Genomic DNA, 22,298 nt, shown 5'->3' with positions numbered 1-22,298 from the left:
ATATATATATATATATGAATTGGTGTAATTGAATAATGATTAGGGTTAGTAGCTCCTAATAAACTCCATTATTGATGGAAATTCTCATTGAGTTGTTCTAATCATGGAGAAATCTAAGATTTGCTGACTTCAAATTAAAATGGGACCAATCTCCAAAAGGAATATATATATATACAATGCATGAAATGATGAAAATATTAATTCAATTTTCTTTACTTTCTTTAGTTATGTAGAAATTGTATATAATATATTTTTGAGAAATTCAACAATACAAAATAATTTATTATGAATATAAAATTATTAATTTTTAACATATAGTTAATAAATTATTAATTTAAAAAGTAGTTTTATAAAATTAAAATAAGAAGTACCTTTTAAAATTATTCATATTTTTCTGTATATGTGTGTGTATATGTATGTATGGACATATGTATATAATAAAAAAGTAATTTTAATTTTAAATGAAAGAAATCATTAATTTGTAGTTGTTAAAGCAGATTAAAATTTTGAGAAGTAATGATGTAAAATCTGATACACTTCATCACGTGCTTGATGCATACTTTAACACAAGGCCCCAGTAGCCGTTAACTAATTGGGTCCAATTACCTTTTCGAAATTCAACCTTTGATATGGTCCATTCAACTATACTGATAATAAGTCATATATAAAATCTATATATATATATATATTGTAAAAGAAAAATCATACATTCTTCCTTAGTCAATTAGTCAATACATAAAATCAATAATAAAACAATATAAGAATACAGTTCGATTTAAACTCATAATCTCTTGTTAAAAAAATATTATAGTAACCATTCAATTAAATAGTTAAGTTTTTTAATGTTAAGTTCTACGACGTTTAAGATTTACTCAAGCTTGCTTAAGGTGCTAGTATTAGAAAGCTCATTGTTAAAGGATATGCTTGACCTAATTTGAATTGATGCCCTTATAGGTCAAGCCTCTCCTTCAACATCTTAATATCTATCACTCTATATCTTTTGATACAGAGAAACATATTAAAGACCGTGTAACGGCTTAGAACTTGAAAGAAAATAAATTATAAATTGAATGCGAAAATGAAATAATAGTGTTAGGGTTTACATTCCTTATACAATAATTCAGAATACCCAATAAGTATACGGGAATGACCATTCTAAAATAATAACGAATAATTAAAGAAATAGATGAAAGTAAACAACTGAACATCCTATTCGCAACCTTCTTGTAGATCGGGATATTGATCTTTGTTTTCTTGATCTGAAATAGTTAATGAAAGAGTGAGCTACACTAGTCTACCAAGAATGTCACACTACTCACCGATACAGAAATGAAGATTAATAAAAATTATAAAAACAACTAATGAAACTCTTAATTTAGGTAAATTTATTTATCATAAGTAAAACTATTTGTTGTATATTTACCGTAGCGAAATTTCTAAAACTAACCTGTAGAGGCAATAACACAAACAATATCATAATCTCATATTCAATTAACTATAATAACAACTTTCTCTTTTTATCTGCCTACTGGTATCCATGGGGATCCATACAGATGTTTCTTATTCAACATTTTCAAGTAATTGGCCATCCCTATACCCCGTCCGGTATGAGCCCCAAAAATACCATCCCTCAATACCCCGTCTGGTATGAGTGTCAAAATACCAATCCTCGATACCCCGTCCGGTATGAGGCAACGTTCACGGTAGGGTTCCCTATGCACCCAGTCTATCCACCATCTCTTAGAATATCTAAAAGACTACCATTCAATCATTCACTTAATCAAATAATTTTTTGTTTACATTTAATTTTCAGTTTCACAATTTAACTATAAATCATGCAAAACAAGCAATACATTCATTAAAGAAACACCACTACATCATCATACCAATTTCAGTATAATATTATGCATTTGAAACAGTAAAATCAATCAAATATGATTAACAGTGAATAATAATCGGTTCTACCTCCATTAGTAACTTGTGATTAATTATCGAGATTTTTTAAATTGTAAAAAATACTACATTATTTATAATTAGACTTCAATTCCATAACAAAGAATAGGATGATAGATTCTTACCCGAATCGATGTCCGAACACTAAACTTTTAGCTGCACCTATTGACGGTCTCCGGGTTCTCTGAATTTTCTTTCGAAGATTAAAACACGCTATAAGTACTTAGAAATATCCCAAAAAATTCAAAATCGGTGATAAAACTCTTTTCCAGCCAATTTTGGACACAGCGGCACCACCGTGCTCTGGCAACGGCATCGCCGCTCGGGGTGGTGTTTGCCTCAGGCTGGCCCTTTTTGGCTAATTTCGGCTGATTTCAGCAGTTTTTGTACTCATTCCTATGAGAAAACACGTTAAGGGGTCTCGGTTGGCCGAAAAATTCGAAAAATAGAAGCTTACCGGCGGCGGAGTTTTTCGGTGCGGTGGCTCTGCCGACTTACATTCGCGGTTGGGCGTTTTTCTTCGATCAACCTGTGGGAAACAAAATGATGAATATAATGGTAGAAAAATTACACGAAACAAAAATCGGAAAGGGCCTCATTGGAGGCGACTTTTGATTTTTTTTGCTACTAGGCTTTAGCCACAGTTTTCGGCTCATCCGTTGATCCTTTTGTTCTAATTTGGCTATAGGGGTGTTTAAAATTAAATTTCAAGCAACTGGGAAAATTTTTTATCTTTTTTGGCAGTCGGAGGTGGCTCCGGCATGACGGCGGGCGGCAGTCAACTCTCTTCCCGGCTACTGGTTTTTCTTCTTCGGCGGGGGGGCTGGCGGTTAGGGTTAAAGTTTCGTGTGAAGTGAGGTATTTATACCCGTCTTCTTTTAATATGGGCCGTCCATCGCGTTTGATCTGCACCGTCCGATCATGTTTAAATAGAAAATGAATGTAGACCGTTCATCGCGATTTGATATGGATCGTACGATCGCGTTTAAAGAGGGAACGAATTTAAGCCATTCATTGCGTTTAATCGCGACCGTCTGATCGTACCTGAGGAGGGAACGAATCCAGATCGTCCACACGTGCGGGAAAAAATCCGGACTGTCTGATTGCGGGCGCGCGAATTGTCAGCGTGGCTTCCCGCGTGGCACCGCATCAGCGTGCCTTGCCACGTGGCACGCTTCGGTTTGTCGAGGCTGCTGACTGAGTAGTTCTACATGGTACATTTTTCTTAAATTGTGTTTTGACCCCAAATTTTCGATTTTTCTTTCAAAAACACCCACAGAACCAAAATTTTCACATTTTTTTTCCAAAATTGTTTTCAATTTCATCATCCTTCTATTTTTTTAAATGTTTACATTAAATAAAAATTTAAAAATTTAAAAATTATATTTTATACATTAATTTTAAATATTTTAAAATTAATTCCGAGTATTACAACCTAATTTAAATTGATTAAAATATTTAAATACCTCATATTCACATAAAATGAAATACTTATATCGATTAATTGACATAGTTAATTCAACTTATCTTTATAAACAATTATATTTCGTTAAATATTCTTACAAATCTCCACACCCTTTTTATTTATATCACTGTGAATTTTGTAGACTCATTTAATCAAATATAGTTTTTGTTTTTTTTACTTTATATTTTCTCTTGGAGTGCAAAAAAAATATATATATAAATTTCTAAATAAATTATATATATGATTTATGTCTTTGAATATAACTCAACAAGATAGAAAGAATAATTAGTATAATTATATAACACAGTTTTCTTTTCTAGAAAGCTATTTGTATTTTTTCTTCAATACTTCTTATGTAGTTAAAAAGTTTTCTTTTTATATTATTAACAAAGTTCAAATTCATTATCTTCAAATAAAAAATAAAGGTCTTAATTGCTAAATTAATGTGTTATTGATATAACATATATAAGTTGTTGTGTATATATAGATGTTTATACGAAACATATGTAACGCCCCGTTTTTTTTTTCTTTTCACGTTGGGCGTAATTAACCAAGCAACCAATTCCATAGTCAATCGGTCAAGCACAAGGAAACACTATCACAATCCCTTATTCAATGATCAGGGTAAATCTGCAATCATGCATAAGGTATCGCAGACAATACAACCGTACTCAATGTCTATGCTACTATCAATTTACACATTCTATTCGGTCAAAAGAAACGAAAATTTTTATCCTGTTACTCTACACACTAGGTTCGGACGCCAACAACTTCGATTCGGACTCCACCCCTACATCATCTGTAAAGAGGAAAGAGTGAGTCCATTTAACTCAGTACGGTACAAATCAAAATACAGGTGTGAGATGCAATAATATAAAACCCCAAGTTCCTACCAACAGTTCACTACTGAACCCTAGTCCCCCCCTGTATTCCTACAATCCCACTTACCCAGGGTTTCTGTCCCCCGAAGGCACCCCAGGCGTGCCCGTGATACCACCCACCACCAAGATCGGCGACCATTAACCACCTATCGATCCCTACTGGGCCACGCACGCACATTATTTTTCTTCATTTTCGTCACCAACATCGGCGACCATCATCTAGCTATCGACCCTTATTAGGCCACACACACACACTCTAATCATTCTCTTACGTCACCAACATCGGTGACCATTAGTTACCTCTCGACTTATACCAGGCCACACACACACACACACACTCTGATCATTATCTCCCGTCACCAGCATCGGCGACTATTAGCCACCTCTCGACCTATACTAAGCCACGCACTCGGATCATTCTCTTCCCACCAACATCGACGACTATTAGCCACCTCTCGACCTATACCAGGCCACACACACACACACTCTGATCATTCTCTCCCGTCACCAGCATCGGCGACCATTAGCCACCTCTCGACCTATACCAGACCACGCACACACACTCTGATCATTCTCTCCCGTCACCGACATCAGCGACCATTAGCCACCTCTCGACTTATACCAGGCCACGCACGCACACCATTTTCATTCACTTTCGTCACCAACATCGGTGACCCTCGTCCACCTATTGGCCCTTATCGGCCACACACACACATGCTACTCATTCTCTCCCACTGCCCCTCTTCGCCCACTACCTACCTGCGACATACTCTAAGTGTCCTTACTCACACCGTCTTTTCCCCACCGCCACGAACTCTACTCACGCTGCCTATATTTTCTCTCTCTTCCCCCCCCCCGGTCCTGCTTTCTCCCAAAGCTCCAGCAACCCCACTCCACTCCCTCAAGCACCTCACTCACCCCGCGGATCCTTCCCTTCCCCGGCGTTCACTCACTTTATCTCCCTATCTCTCTCTCTCGGACCATATCCTCACCGCCACAACATCTTTCTCTCTCCTCCCGCATTGCTCACACAACTCATTCCCTCTCACACAGCTCACTAATCTCACACATTTTCCTCTCTCCTCCCGCGTTGCTCACACAAACCGCTCCCTCTCACACAGTTCACACACATCTTCCTCTCTCCTCCCGTGTTGCTCGCACAACTCGCTCCCTCTCACACAGTTCACACACATCTTCCTCTCTCCTGGCCTCTACTCACTCCACACCCCTATCTCTCTCTCGGCGTCTGCTCGCGCTGCCCACCTCACTCACTCATCCGACCTCCACTCACTCCACACTCCGTACTTCACTCTCGGAGTCCACTCACTCTGCCAACCGCTTTCTCTTTCTCGACCTCCACTCACTCCGCCAATCACTTTCTCTTTCTCGACCTCCACTCACTCCGTCAATCGTTTTCTCTCTCTCGGCTTCCACTCACTCCCCGCCCCTACATCTCCCTCAGACCTCGCCTATACCATCTCCTTCTCCCTCTCTCCTCCCGCAGTTCTCACGTGGCCAACTTCCTTCTACGCGCCTTATTGCACACACTCACCCTACACGGCCTCCTCTGTACACCGCTACTTCCGTAAGCAATCACAACGCACACCACACCTCCAAAATTTCCATACACATTTCAAATCTCAAATTAACACACGTATTTGAAATATGTTACCGCACCTTCCATTTTCATCTTCATTCTTTCGGCCGATCGCGCTATCACCTTCCGCGGTCTCCTCTTCTCTTCGCTCCGCTTCCTTTCTCTCTCCTTCTGGAACCTTCCTTCCTCTCCTCTTTCTCTTTCCCGCTCCCCTTCTTCCTCTGTTCTTTCTCCTTTTGTTTTTTTGTTCCTTCTTTTTCTTTTTTTTTCCTTCCTTCCCCACGCATCCTATTTATATCACCCCAGTTTTCTCAAAACGGCATCGTTTTCCCCCTTGCAGAATGACGTCGTTTTCTCCCATCTGCAAAATGACGTCGTTTTTTCCTCTTTAAAACGGCGTCGTTTCCCTCTCCTCTCTCTCTTTTTTTTCCCCAGTCATTACAACATACAATTGCAAAAATATAAAGTTAACTATTATTCTTTATTATATTACGTATTGTAGTAGTACTTCATTAAAATTTTAAGCGTGTTTATCTACCATACTATTTAACTTATATAGAATCAAACAACATAAATTAAGAAACATATTCAGAAACATGTAGTAACAGTAAGAAGAACAGTTGAATTGGATTTAATTTTTATTACTAAAATTATTGGTTTTTTGAAAAATCTTTATCCCATTTTAATTTGAATATTTGAGAAAAATAAGTCACATTTTTTTTTCCAAATAAGACACTTTTTAAGAAACAAAATTTTAATATAATAATATTTCATTTAGACTCAATAAATTTGTTACCATACAAAAATTTATAAAATTTGATTAATCATTAAAATAAAATTATCTTGAGTGGTAAATTTATGAAATTGTGAAAAATTGTGCACCGGACTCGAGCCCGAAGCCATTTATCAAACATCCCATTCCATGTGTGTGCATTATTGGCCATCACATGCATGCTCGGATCTTTCCATCCTCTCAAATAAAAATCAACCAATACTTACACATTAAATTATATAAAGACCCTCTAAATATTTGTGTGTGTATGTATATATATATATATATATATATATATATGTATATAAACACACACACGAAGAGATATAAAAATTTATGTTTAAACGAGAAAAAGAAGATAATATGAGGTAAATTGTCACACGCAATAAATTAAGTTGGTAAATTATGTACTTTTTCTCTAATCAAATTGGTTATGATATATAACATTTTTTATCATGTAAAATTTACATAGAATTATTTCACTTTATAGATTGCTATTTCTTATTATAAAATTGATAGAAAAATATTGAAACCATATTTTTGATAGCACATAATATGTTGGAAAATAGATAAGATATGTAGCAATGTGATTTTAGTAATAAGCCATCTTTATGAGTTTGACTTCAATTCGAGTATAGTATATAAATAATTCATATATATATATACATATACATATTTTAATCTTAAAAAGCGACAAATATAATACAAATTAAGAAAATTTTTATATATTGAGTTTGCCAATCAAGGCTAGGAAGATATCTCAAGTGAGAAAATTAATTCATCTTTATGTGTTTTGTACACATATATATACATATATCCATTCCTTAAAAGAAAAGGATGTAAATTAATAAACAATTGGCTCAATTAATGTGATTAGATCATCTTCTTTTATTTAAATAAGTTATTTAACGAATGTATATATATATATGTATGCATATATATGTTTGTGTGGTTTAAGAGGATGATGGTGCGGTCTATATGATCATTATAAACAAGAGAATTATAAAAGAGAAATATAATGAGGATGGTCCCTATTTAATGAATCGATGGAGCCCCCAGCATCCGCATGCATGTAGTGATGCGTTGACCTTCTTTTTATTTTATATATATATATATATATATTATCATTTATAAAATAATTATAGTTCATTATTTCGAAATTTTAAAATTTTTTAAAAAAGTCATATTATCTATGAATTTTCGAACAAAAGAAAATTAAAATAAAAAAGGGAATCCAAGCAGAGAAATTAACACGGCCAAAGCGAATGAGGCTAAGATATGAGGCAATATGCATTGCCATTTCAGGAATCCAAATTATAAAGTGAGAGCAAAAAGAAGCCAAGAGAATTTAGCCTCTTCAACTATCTTATCCACAATCCAACTGAGAGCAAGAACCTAAATGAGAAATGAAAGAGCATTCTAGCTATTGACACCCAAAAATGCCCTTCTGACGTTTTCTTTTTTGTAAATAAAAATAATCTATCAATATTAATATATAATCATGTATAATACACACTTAATTTTCACTGAAGTATTGTTGATTGAGTAATTACAATGTTTAACAAGCTTAATTACTTAATTCAATTTTTTTTACTAATTTTTTCTTCAAAAACATTTTAAAGCAAACATGTAACTACTAATTATCATTATATTTTACACAAGCATCTTCAAATGTATGTGTTTAAAGTATTTATTTTGACAATTATTAATGTTCTTCAAAAATTCTCAAAAAAATTTCAAAATAAAAAAAAAAAGTTAGCGCAACATAGAAAATGAAATAGAAAAAGGAGTATTATCGTGTCAATTACCAACATTTTAAGGAATTTATGACAATGATAAAATATAAGATAGAATATAAAGTTATTATTAAAAGAGAAGTGGAGATTATCGTGTCAAGGTTTCAAGAGATATCAATTTTAGAATTAAAAGAGGTGGGGATGAAAAAAGTAATATGAGAAGGTCCGTCTGCCACTTCCGTCATGATTACTAACCAATGATTGATCACGCGCGGGTGCAGCGAAGAAAACGTGGCCGCACGATGCTCAATGAGTTCCTCCAAAGCTCTTTATGATGGCAAATTTTTCTAGTCACAATCTTTGACCACTTCTCTCACATTTCTATTTCTGTACTATAAATATATATAGGCCAGTGATTTTTATTTTTTGGAGGGAACCTGTAAAAAATCATTATGCTTTTCAAAGGTTGGATTACTAATTATCATCTCTCCCTCTCTCTCTCTCTCTCTCTCTATATATATATATATATATTTACTACTCTGAAAATCATTGTTTGATATTGTTATTCAGGAGCCATTGCTAATATGATAAAAGGAGGAAATTCGGTGGTACTGCTGGCTCAACGTGGCAATCAAAATAGCACGCTTACAGTACAAGTAGTACAATATGGTCTAGAAGGGTAGTGCAATATACATCAATAACATACACCATGAGTAATGTCTCCCTATCTTCACGGAGGGTAAAAATTCTGAAGTTACGGCTTCCCTCTGATGGCTTTACAGCGCGGGCAAAAAAGACATTATGAAACTTCAAAGCTAGTAAAGTCACTAAAATTTTAAAACCTAAAGTGATAGAATGTTTAATTCCTGTTGAATAATCAATGTAATTTTTATGTTGGTTAACTTAATAATTTACCTGCTCTGCACCTATTCTGCCCCATTATACATATAATCAATAAATTTTTAATTTTATTCATTTAAATTAATTAAATTTTGATCAATAAATATTTAGTATTGTATATTTATAATTTTAATTACTTGAATACTATTTTAAATTATATTTTATTTTGATAAATATTTAATATTTTTTTATTAAAATTATTTAAATATTTTATAATTTTTTTAAAAAATTACAAAAAATAAATAAATAGGACGTGACAGATGACAAATAAAAAAATTTCAATTTACTTTGGATATAAGGTAAGTATGGATTTATGAGACCGAGTATGACAGAAATTTACTAATAGGATAGCTATAGAGACTAACGTGTTTGTTCCATACCTATCCGGTGCCCATCCCAACAAATAATTAAAGTTTAAAAACATCAATAATAATGATAAAATAAGAAATGGGTAATGATCCAAGGAAAAGTTTTCAGCATATTATTAAGAATAGGTGCAACAAAATGATCACTGAAACTAAATTAGTTAGTCAAAATTTCTTTTTCTTTTCTAGCAGATAAAGCACCAACAGGTTAATTTAATATTAAATAAAGGGGAAGCCACAAGTGTACCAGAATCACATGGAGCACGATTGCAGCATTTTGGGAAGGCAGCCTAGGCCTACCAAAGCTCCTTAAAGTTGCAAGAAACCGAGAAGTCAAAAAGAAGCAGTGTGTGGCTTCAGGCAGGCCAACATTAGTGAGTTTCAGATTTTCTGACCCCTCCATTGAGGGGTGTGCCTACTAAAGTTTCTTTGAACTGCAAATAACAGAAACTTCCTTGAAGAAAAGTGAGATTACTTTTTTTATCATGCACAAAATTTAGAGTTATATGTACACATAATTTACATATATTTTAGGCAACAGTGAGGACAAAAAAATGACTCATCAAACTTTTCCTTTCGGCTGCGTTGAATCAATTGGATGAGTAACCATGCGTGAAGGCAACATCAATATTAAATTAAGTGAAAAATTTTGTGCTTAATAATAAATGGTTAAAGGTTTCCATTATGTGGACTTATAATGCTAGTACAACAACCAAAAAGACAATTAAAACTAAGAAATAGTTTTCTAACTTACTAGTGGGAGATGTCAGTCTCTGGCCGGGAACATTGCCCTTTAGTTGTCCTGTTTTATCAACAAAAAGTGGAAGACTACAAAAGATTAGATATCTTAATACAGCAAAACCGAAGGCAAAGTGGAAGATTACAAGACCAACTCAACATTACGGTAAAGACGTTAATTGCCCAAAAAATAAGCTTTTATCTCGTTTTGGATAGATCACCTACCACCATCAAGAACGTGACAACAAAAAAGGAAAAACTAAAAACCCAGTATTATATGAGATTCTCCCTTTCCAACCTGCAGGATTTTCCTTTTCTCACTTTCTCCTTTATATAAACTATACATTAACATATACTTTTTAAAGCAAGAAGAACCTTAAAGATATATACATAAAGCCTTACTGGGTAAAAAGTGTTGAACTTGAATAAAAAAAGCATCAACACCTCTGATCAAAATACTCTTAAAATCAATTGTTAATTCAACTGCATCAACTCGTAATCCTTTCTCAGAAGAGTGGTGGTATATATACATACACATACATAAACATACATATATATATAAAGAGCTCTAGAAAATCTATATAGAAACTGAGATAATAATTGTGTGGATAACATTAATTAGTTTAATTAAGATAAAGTGAGAGCAACCACATAACGCATGAGTTTTCCATAAATTTTTTTATACATCTAGTATTACTCTTTTCCATATTTATTCTGGGAGGAAAACAACACTAACTAGCACGCAAAGTTTCTCTTCTATACAATCTGCTTCAGCAAATATAATAGTCCTTTCAAAACCATATTTTCCGTCCAAACAGAGCATGCTTCCATGCTTTTACATTGAGTCACACGACAATGAGCAGAAGGTTTCCTACATCAGACTGGAGAAGAGGAAAAGAGAGAGCAGAGAGAGAGAGAGAGAGAGAATAAGAAGAAGAAGGAACAGAAATACACATGATCCAATTAAACTATTCAGTTAAAATTGTAACTCAAGTGGACAGCATGTTTCATAAAGCCAGACGTGCTTTCTACTTTCTAGTGCCCAGACCTTCACCTTTTCCATATACAAAAGAAATGCCATACACAAGTAATATGCTCCGTGAACAGCTAATCCTATCATAATGTACCATAATATGTAATATAACCATTAACTATACACAGCTCATCAATGATAGCATGAGGAAAATATCCCACTCACACTGTGACTGCTTTCCATGCAGCCTATATACTTAATGCCACAAATGATAAGTTGATTAAAAAACATGCCACCTGTCCAATCAGAAGCTCTCCAGGTTGCTACCAATGGCATTAAGGAATCTTCAGAAAGTGTCCGATTGATAATCTAATATTTGGAGAGACAGATATGACAGTATCCACATTCTCCAGAACTATTCCTATTTAACCAGCCAGGCTCAGAAGTTTGTGAGAATAGAAACTGAACAACTGAGTCTTCGGTGTACAACGATAATTTATGTTTACATCGCTATAGAAGGGAAAGAAAAGGTTTACCCCTATGTTTTGGTGTTAGAGAGCCTTATACTCATTTACTAAGAGTAATTCTATTATCTACATTAAATTAAATTTACTATAACTTCACACAAAAAATTTGGTACCTTGAGTCCTGAAAAACAAGAACAGCACAAAATGGTCCATTGGGGGACCATAAGAACACTTAAGAATAATGTAAAGAAGCTAAAGATGCGATCATCACGGGCTCATTGGATTATCCAATACTGACGGCTTCTTATGCACTTCTCCATATGTGTGTGTGTGTGTGTGTTTTGTTAATATATATGAAGGAGGAGAAGATTCAAAGTTGATAGAACATGTACAATCTAGTTACATAAATATCCACAAGCACAACAATGGAGAAGGTAGCCTAACAGGATTTGAAAAAGTATTGTTATCTTATAAAATGGGCAGAGGAAAAGATATGCATTACGCAATCGGTACTGAAATTCCAGTACATTCATATCTCCAAATGATAAGACAAGATTCTTCATAAAAGCAACATAAAATTCCCAAAATAATATAAAATCTAAGAAAAAATTTCACACGTGAAGACATTAACACCATCCAGTTTTTGATCTCATTACAATTTGCCAAATTAAAAAAGAAATCTCACTACAGTTTTATACCATTTACATTGTGCGAGTTTCACTTCAATACTTCTACCAATAGATAAGAGCATTGCAAACCTCAACAAGTATTTCTATCAACTTTAGACTTCAGCACCTAGAATATGGGTTGAATTATATCATCTCGGAAAAGTGGTCTTATATGTTAAAAATTTACAACTTTGTTATCTGATTCCATTTTCAGAAATTAAAAAAAAAGCTTAAAGCTCACAACTCTTATAGTATGTGGAATTTTCACTTCAATACTATTAACAATAAATAAGAGCACGCAGACCTCAAGAAAGATTTGGTATCAACTTTACACTTAAAGCACCTAGATGGTTCAAATCATGTCCAAGAAAATTAGGTGTATACATTAATATGGTATCAATACCATTGACTGGAAGATTACATTTTGCCTATTTCATCCATAACTAGTAATTTCATGACACAATAAAAAAAGATGATCCAGGTTAAACTTCCTTGTGATAATGAGATACAGTGCGCTTCTCAACTTTATATCTCATGTTTCTGGCAATTAAGGGGCTTGTAACTTACAAGGGAAGCAGGACAGAAAAAGAAGTCATACGATAAAAAATGAATTGGTCCTTATAACCACTTAAAGGTTAACATCCTACATATTGACCAGGCTTGTTAAATCCCATTGTTATCAACTTTTGTTTCTCCAATTGACCAAAAAAAAAAATCTCCCTACACTGGTTTTCACCATAAATTCCTTAACAGTACATGCTTGATAATCCAACCCAAGGGAAAACATACATACATATCTTGTAATCAACTTATTCTGAAGAACTATCATCTTCTTGATATGAACAGAACATACAAGCATACCTTGTAGGTCTACTTAATAGCATGTTGCCCCTTAGCTTGGTCAAATCTATGCTGTTCAAAAAGTCAAAGTATGAGGACTGTTAGTAAATTATTGCAGCTTTGCTCTATGTTTAATGGAGGTTTAAAAATAAGCATATCATACAACCTTTGGGAAGCAGGCAATCTAAATGTTGATCAGGATCACTGTTTCAAGCCTTTTAGCACTCAGCATGAGCCATATGTATCAGTAATGAAAAATGAGCCCTCATTAGCTAAGTTGCAAGGCTGCCGTGAAAGGTCCAATAGAGGACGATTAAGTAGTAACTTCTCTCCCTCTTCTTGGAGATGGGATGTGTTTAACTTCTTAATTTTATAGGAAGAAATTACCAAGGCTAGAAAAGAAAGCCACGAATTCCTGAAATAAATGATCACATTATATGACACGGGAAGCATACTAAACACCACAAATGATAGTCACAGCAAAAAATCATCCCTGCAGAAAAAGAAAAAGTAGCTTCAATTTGAGAGCACCAAGAACATTTGAAGAACTTAATATTCTTCAGGAGTGAGAATGAAATCATAACCCTTGATAGATACAAATATTGGCAAAAAGTTATCATGAATTATCAGAATTATTTAGTTAAAGCAGGATTTTAAGTGAAAGCAATGAGGAAAATAAGGAAATCAAACTAAAAAAAACGGTGTATGATCAAAATTTCTCATGTGATGATGAAGAAAATTGTGAACAATAAATCATTCACAAGATTCATTATATGAACGTGTGTCTATATAGACAGCTCAACAATCAACAAGAAACTGACAAATGTGGAAAGAGGCCTGAGATTTTTCTAGAAAAGGAAACATTCCTTAGCCATCAGTTTTGAATTAATTCATTTGCGAGAGATTTTGCATTGTAAAGTGGCTAACCTTCACATCTTCCAAGCCAATCAATGAGGATTTAACATTTTTGAGCTCCCTCCATTTGCTTATCTCCATGGAAAGTGCCACCCTGTCATAGGGATCCATGTCTCTTTTCAAGATTAACAACTTCAATTATGATCCAATTCCAAGTACATTAATTGTGTATTTGAAAGATATGTTAATGATGTGCAACACCTTTCCTCAAGTAGCTTGAGCCAAATGTCCTCATTTGCATGGATAATGGAATTCATTCCAAATTTCCCACTTCAGCAATTTGGTATGAGAATAAGGTTGCGGAATCAAAAGAGGACCAGAAGCAGAGTTCTAAAAAATAAAAACGTGCAATCACAAAGTCTTTTACTAGCAGAAACACATAAAGACAAGATATGGACTCTGGCAAGCAACTTTAGTCAACAATCTAACTTCATCATATTTTAGACCAAATTCTGACCAGTACCAGATTGAAAACTATTTAGTACAAATAGTATGGACCATTTTTATATTTCATAAAAGCAATTCATCTATTCACAGGATCAATATACAATGGATGTTGAAGGAAGAAATAATTAAGTTTTTGTATTCCCGAGGGGAATAAAAGTTAGGTCAGTACAGGGGGATTATCAGGAATAAAAGTTAGGTCAATATACAATGGATGTTAACAGGAAAGGAATTCCATTTGCAAACAGGTGAGATGCACTAGCAGCATAGGTTGTGAGAGTACTCTAAAGATACTGGATCCCCCAAAAAAATCTCCAAAAGGTATGATAACATTCTGATTGCTTATTGTGGTTCCCAATAGTTCAACTCCCCCAGGAATATCTGATTTCTGTTTCAGCTTTATGGGAAAGATAAATTCTCAAAGTAAGAAAGCACGGACCCGTTACTTTCAATCACAAAGAGCAAACAGAGGAAAAACACTGTAAACAAAAAATAAGGTTACTATGGGAAACACTTCAAAAGCTCTCCTCCAATATACCAATTTAAACTTAATTGTTGTCCTTACCGTAGTCACAATTTCCACAAAGCATTTATTATATATAACTTAATTCCACATGTAAAATGAATAATATGAACTAAACAAGAAGTCTTTACTAAGAACGTACTTCATTCTCATACTAGCAGGCAAAAAAGGACTCTGCTAGCATACAACTACATACTCTGTTTAATGTTTGGCCAGTTTTTCCATTCATCAGAATAACTGCTTGCCAATATTTCTAACGTTTTCTTTTAGCAACAGATTAAAACAATGGCCAAACTCTTGAAACTCAGGTAGAATTATTAGAGAAAAAAAAGTATGATGCACAAGAGACTATGCGTATTCAGGTTATCCTACTTATTAAAATTCAATCATTTTAGTTGTTTTAATGGCACTTTTGATGCATATTGCAATATGGTCCCACCTTATTTCCTTCTAATAAAGAACAATTTTCTTGGGGCAAGTTGCCCGAGATTTCTAAGTTATGATCACCAAATAAACTACTGCTACAATCAAGATTCCTTGAGGAGAAGCTTAAAGAGTTGTCTGATGAAAGTTCGCTAACATTCACTTCCAAATTTGAAACTCACGGGGCAAAAAACAATATAGAACGCAAACTCTTTAGTATACGAAAAAGTTCTTTAAATTTTGTTTTCTAAATTTATATATATTTCATTCATTTTTCTCATAACTACGAAAAATGAAAATGATAATGAAATTAGAAAATTTTAAGATATTGATTGTATTTTAAAAAAAATATATATATTTTACGTAGAGTTTTGACTACTCCACGCATATACAATATTTGTATTTTTCAATGAATTAAACAAATGTATAAACACATAATTTAGAAAATCAAAACTAAACACCTGTAAAAAAATAGAGCCATTGGCGGAGAAAGACAGTTTCACGTTTTCTCATTCTCTCAGTGTGGTTAAAAGATCTAGATACTGAAACTGATATGATTTTGTATAGCCGAAATGTTAATAAAATAAAAATATTATATCTAACAAATAATTCAAGGTTAGTCTCCCAACAAGGATCAAACGAGGAAACGAGTAAAGCAAATTTAAGCTATCAATTCAAATAAATCCTCCATGTGAATATGATAACACAATCAAATGTATCCACACTGCGAGAGAGAAAAATACCAGAAAGTGAAAGAGCAGACCACTTGTGTTGAAAACGGATCTGGTAATCAATCCCTTTCTCAGCGGATTTGAACGGAGTCATCATTTCAGTTCACGTCACCGAATGTGCTGTCTTCTACTACGTCGTGAACAAACAGAAGCAAACTTCCTTCTATCCAGCGATGAGCTTTGTGGTAACGAAATTGGAATTTAGCAAAGTAGCGACAATGGTGATCAATCTGCGAGCGAACTGGAGCAAAACAGAGTCATAATAAACTTCTAATTTTGCTATTCCTGGTCCAGACAGAGATTGAAGACGATGAGAGGATCAGTTCTACATTGCTGGAGTGATCAGTGATTAGGTTCCGGGAATCAACAATCTTGTGGCCGGTTTGGACTCCTGTTTCGCTAATTTTGACGCGAACCTAACTGTCACTAGAACAGAATGATCACGTAACCAGATTGCACTGATGCAAATTCAGAATTGACGACATGGTAGGCCCAAAATTATGAGCCAACTGCTTTTTCAATGATTTCGTAATGGAGGTATGAAATCGGTCAGACGGAGATTTATTTGGGCCCTTCGAGTAATAGATTTAATTAAATAGCTAACCGAGGCGGGTTTAGCATGATATGACCCGACCCATTAGTAGCTCGATAAAATAATAATAATAATATAATTATTTAGAAAGCAAAAGAAAAAAGTTCGTTACTTGAGAAGGAGAAAGCCAGCGTACATTGACAAGAGTTGGTTACTTGGAGCTTTAAGAGAAAAGCAGAGAAGAGGAAGAACAAGAAGAAGAAGAAGAAGAGCGAGAATGGGGTCGAGAGATCTGGAGCGATTGATTCCAATGCCAAAGCTCGGACCAGACAACCCTGGCAGCCCAGCAGATTCATCAGCTTCGGTTTCACCTGTAGCTTCCTCTTCTATCCATGCTCCAGGCAAAGAGGTTCTTATTTCTTTTATCCTTTCTCTCTGTCTTTGAAATCTTTCGACGAGAATTCCCTAATTTAGTATGGGAACGCATCATTGATGTCGAACGAAGAGAAGGTAGAGAACATATACAGAGATCACTGGTGATCGATCATCAGTGAACGCGATAAATCTGGCCTGTCATTTCTATTGCTTTGCTCTAGAAAAGAAACCAATTGGATCTCCGAGTTGCGGATCAGACTATCGTTTATTCCTTCTCATCAGTTCACGTGATACTTTGCCAGTCATTTGTTACACTAGAAAAGACAGCAATTCGATTTATGAGTCGTGAATTAGTCTGCATCTTTTCTGTTTTTAGGTCACAAGGACTCTTAATAAGATTGTGCACATTGTTGGCATTTTAAACCAACATCACATGAATTTGTACGTATCCCGTTGTGATTTCTTAAAACAGTATTATTACAGGATTTCTAGAGGAACAAGATATCGGAAGAAGTTTGGTTATTTAGAACAACATAGATTTATTTACTGATTAGGTTAGAGACTCTTAGACATATAGATGACTCTTGTCTCCATGAAGTTAGATTTTACTTATATATATTACCTTGCTATGATAATTTATTCATCGTTATATTTTATTTTTGGAATGTATTTTTGAGAGTGACTAAATAATGTTGAATCAAAACAAATCAATTCCATGCTTTTATTGGGTTTTTATGCTCCAAATTAATGTATTTAAATCTAAGGCAGGATCTTAAATTACTTGGCTTGGGAGCATGGTGAAGTTGGCTCATGATTATATTGGAAGCTGTAACATGTAGTATTAATTTGTTTATATATTCTTGCAATCATCCAAAAATATGACTCTGTTTAGTGATGAGCCTGCCTTTTGATATAATAACTGTGTATAACTATGTTTATAAAGTTTTGTTGAAATCCTTACGAGCTTCTATTGTTTATTTGGTGCAGGCATTTTGCAAAGTCATTCGGAGCTGGGCCTCAAAAAAGTTCATGACTGGATGGTTAGTTCTTACCTTCCCAAAATGGTTCTCCTTTTTATTTGTTTAAGCTCAAATATGCTGCATACCTATTAACTTGCTCCTTTTTCATCCTCTGGAATATGGATTATGGAGTATTATTTTTAGATATTGCCATGATGGCACACCGTTATACAACAGGGGGTTGGATCACTATTTAATTCACTCAGCTCTTTGCATCTTGTATTGATGCTTTTTTGTAATTTGCAGTTTATATATTTGAACATGATTTATGCCTCAATCCTTTACATCTTTTAGACATGATATTGAGACTGTAAGAGCATGTAAGACTAAACAACTCAGGTTTGATCTGATAATTATGCCTCAAAGTGGCTTGGGTTCAGACTGCAGGCTAGTAATCCTACATTTACCATAGTTAAGAAAATGAACGCACACAATAATGTGCTGATAATTTTAGTGAATGGCAACATCTAATTGTTTTGCAGTGTCATTTTACTCCCAATGGCCATCACATTCTATTTCACCTGGTGGTTCATTCATTTTGTGGATGGATTCTTCTCGCCAATCTATACTCATCTTGGGATCAATATGTTTGGTTCGTATATCAATTTTTCCTTATTCTGTTATGACATTAAATACATATTTATAGAAATGGTAACAGATCCAAACGGGGGCAACATAAGGTGGGAGTTGAAATGGTGAAGCCTACTATCAGTGGGTAGCATACTCAGCCTGTTGGTATCTGCATTCATATGAGGTGTGATAAGAATAAGTTATCCCAAACGAGGAGGTTTGATGAACAAAAATCAAAGATACTTCTTCTTGATGATATTATATGATCCCAAATTTAAGACTTGTGTTTCACACACCGAAGAATTCATCTTATTTTCAATTTTTTGTTCTTGATGCCTATGATTCATTGGAAGTGATAAGGAAACATAAGACATTTTCTTGGAGTTAAGGATAACTAAGGATGTAGAAGTCATGACAAAGAAACTTTTCCTGTTGTACAGCTTGGTGCAATACTGGATAGGCTTACAAAATGAGAAAAGGTCTATTATTTCAAAAGATTCCTAAAAACCCACCTTCAGTACTATTTTACAGTCAGGTACTTACGCAATAAGTTTCTCCATCATATTTTATTTGTCAATTTAATTCGCAGGTCTTGGATTTTTGACCTCCATCACTTTCATCTTTCTGGTTGGTGTATTCATGTCCTCATGGTTGGGAGCTTCTGTTCTTAGTTTGGGAGAATGGTTCATCAAGAAGATGCCTCTGGTCAGTTATATTTACTCTGCTTCAAAGCAAATTAGTGCTGCAATATCTCCAGGTAAATATTATATGCATATAGATTTAACGATAAATTTTTGGCATAAGACAACCGTAGTTCCTTTTTTCCAGATCAGAACTCCCGTGCCTTCAAAGAAGTGGCCATAATAAGACATCCACGTATGGGGGAATATGCATTTGGCTTCATAACGTCGACGGTTATTCTCCATGGTCGTGCGGGTGGAGAGGAACTTTGCTGTGTTTATCTGCCTACCAACCATCTTTATCTAGGAGATGTTTTTCTCATTAGCTCCAAGGATATTATAAGGCCTAATCTCTCCGTTCGAGAAGGCATTGGTAAGATCCTCTTAACTGATATGCGGCTAAAGTATATTCCTATTCTAAAAATTTAATATAACTAAAACAGAAATGAGATAAAAATTGAAAAAAATAATATTTTAATTTCATGTTTGTTTAAAATTAAGTAGATATTAAGAATATAATACAGATAATAGATTAAATTACATTTTGAGTTTATGCTTTTGGATAATTAGTATTAGTCAATTATTTAATCCAATTTCCAAGTTAAAACTATTTAAACTTCGCCTCCCCGTCCTTATCTCCTTTTGACTTGTATGTTCTTAATTGTTTTCAGACTTTTGTTCTTTTGTACTAGGCTTGAAAATCTTCTGATACAGGTGAAAGGGTGTGTAAAGATTATAGCATTAGTAGTACATTAAACTGCTTTCTATTAGTGATTGATTGCAATCAATTATTTAAGAGTAGATTTGGGGTCTTGTTATTATGATTATAAGATTCATAAGCGTTGTGTTAGTTCAACTATCAATCAAAATAGTGTGGAAAGGAAATAAAAATTAAACAAAAGGGCCATTTAGGATACTTTACTATTATGTTTATATTACAGGTAGATTGTGTTAAATCTACATAAATAACCACATCTAAGAAGGTTTATATACATACATACACAGGCATAAAAAGAATTGATCATGTTCCTTTTGATTTGTTGTGCAACAGAAATTGTTATTTCTGGTGGCATGTCAATACCTGAAGTATTGACTACCCTAGATGCACAAGCCATTCATGCAGCAACACTGGGAAAATTTTCTGTACCACCAGTCTGAGATGATTTTCTGCATCATTCAGCTTCTGAGCTCTGACCAGCCTGTGGGTTGATAGGCTTGATGAGTTCGGGATCAAGTCCGTTAAAAAGATGTGGCTTCAATTAGAGGAGCCAACGGAGAAGAGTTGCAGAAGATAAACAGCAAAAGAAATAGCTTGAGCTTTCAATGACTAAATATGTGAATGGATCTGGACATATGCACATATACATTTATTTATTACTAGGTTCTTTTTCTTCAAAAAAAAAAAAAATATAACTGTAAGAGCTTTAGTTGTGAGTAGTTGCCCCCGTAGACATCAGTTTTTCCCAGTGTTTATATTGAGCTAGACATGAATTAAGCTGGAAAAAAGCTTAAGCTGTGATGATGAGCAATGAGCACTTTAATTGTAAATTACATATTAGTTGGTTGTCTGTTCAAACAGCTGGTAGTTTCAGTACTAATCTTCCAGTGAGTGATTTTTATACCGCGTTCTACAGGCAACATCAAATGATGAAAGGAGAAGGGTAGGGCAATGGCTTCTTACAATACACATGCCGAACAGAAACTAACTATGAACATATAAATGTGTAAAAGAAGATTTGAAATCAAGATCACAAGCTTTGATATTATTATGATACAATAAATTATAACCCATCTTTGCAAAAACTCAGAACTCTTGGAAACAGTTCACTATTATCTATATTGTATCTTAGTGTGATGATTAATGATTAACCTATTGTTATATAGTTAATTTTGAACTCTTCTGATTATAGATAACATTTCAAACACAATTTTGAAGTACAAAGCAGTACACACAGTACTTTACTGGTACAATGGTAGTACAATTTTACCACAGTGAGTACTCATCAATACATTTATGTATCAGTTAATACTCCTACCAACTATGAATGTTTATGTGAAAAAATTTAACACGTTCCCTCACTTAGATTAAGCTGTAAATCTATTTCTTTAATATTATGTAAAATAGTTTTTCTGCATCTAATTATATAAAAAAGAAAAAGTGATAAAGAAAAGAGCTAAAAATTATCTCAAGTTAAATTAGTCAAAAAATTTAATTTATTATTGATATTAATAAAAAAAAATAGAATTGCTGGTATTCAATATTAATTCATATTTATTCTGAAAAAAAAAAAACGAGGGAGAATAGATAAATTTTCTTGGGAAAATTATTATCGACTTGCATTGCTTACATTGTTTCCAGCGGTTAGGGTGTGCGCGTTTCATCCAAGACGCAAAGGGAATGAATATATAAATTTTTATAACCTTTCAAACGAATATGGTCCGTTGTCGTCCAGCGGTTAGGATATCTGGCTTTCACCCAGGAGACCCGGGTTCGATTCCCGGCAACGGAATGATTTCTTTTTGTTTTTTTTTTGTGTTTTCTCCCATGTGTTAATGTTATTCGAATTTATAACCTATTGATCACGGTTATAATTCATGGAAGTACACAAAATCAAGCATCATGGTGTGAAATTAATTGCAGATGTATATATATATATATATATATATATAACAATCTTTTCAAATTTCAGATGTATTAATTGCAGATGTATATATACACTAAAGGTGGGAA

The 22,298-nt window shown here is 34.0% G+C and overlaps 1 protein-coding gene, 1 long non-coding RNA gene and 1 other non-coding gene across 6 annotated transcripts; 2 read left to right on the top strand and 1 right to left on the bottom strand.

Annotated features, from left to right (window-relative positions):
* Positions 1–9,759: 9,759 nt before the first annotated feature.
* On the bottom strand, positions 9,760–17,031 carry LOC110822363 (uncharacterized). Of its 4 annotated transcripts, XR_015818268.1 has the most exons (7): positions 16,404–17,031; positions 14,472–14,600; positions 14,283–14,364; positions 13,522–13,848; positions 13,377–13,427; positions 10,424–10,471; positions 9,760–10,103 (listed from the first exon to the last, which is right to left on the bottom strand). It is a non-coding gene; the product is annotated as an uncharacterized LOC110822363 (long non-coding RNA). The 4 variants fall into 4 exon arrangements; XR_002541244.2 differs by having other exon boundaries at positions 9,760–10,471; positions 14,283–14,385; XR_002541243.2 differs by having other exon boundaries at positions 9,760–10,471.
* A 54-nt stretch (positions 17,032–17,085) lies between these two features.
* On the top strand, positions 17,086–21,165 carry LOC110822312 (protein LIKE COV 3). The gene is made up of 6 exons (XM_022052397.2): positions 17,086–17,332; positions 18,286–18,338; positions 18,800–18,909; positions 19,477–19,644; positions 19,716–19,940; positions 20,619–21,165. Exons 1-6 carry the CDS (start codon positions 17,201–17,203, stop codon positions 20,723–20,725), a joined length of 795 nt encoding a protein of 264 aa, XP_021908089.1. The 5' UTR covers positions 17,086–17,200; the 3' UTR covers positions 20,726–21,165.
* Positions 21,166–22,005: 840 nt separating this feature from the next.
* TRNAE-UUC (transfer RNA glutamic acid (anticodon UUC)) lies at positions 22,006–22,077 on the top strand. Its single transcript has one exon. It is a non-coding gene; the product is annotated as a tRNA-Glu (tRNA).
* The last annotated feature ends 221 nt before the right edge of the window (positions 22,078–22,298 follow it).

The sequence above is a fragment of the Carica papaya genome, chromosome 4 (assembly GCF_054855325.1).
Source record: "Carica papaya isolate Zhongbai chromosome 4, ASM5485532v1, whole genome shotgun sequence".
NCBI classification, from domain to species: domain Eukaryota; kingdom Viridiplantae; phylum Streptophyta; class Magnoliopsida; order Brassicales; family Caricaceae; genus Carica; species Carica papaya.
This window is presented reverse-complemented; position numbering and strand designations above follow the sequence as displayed.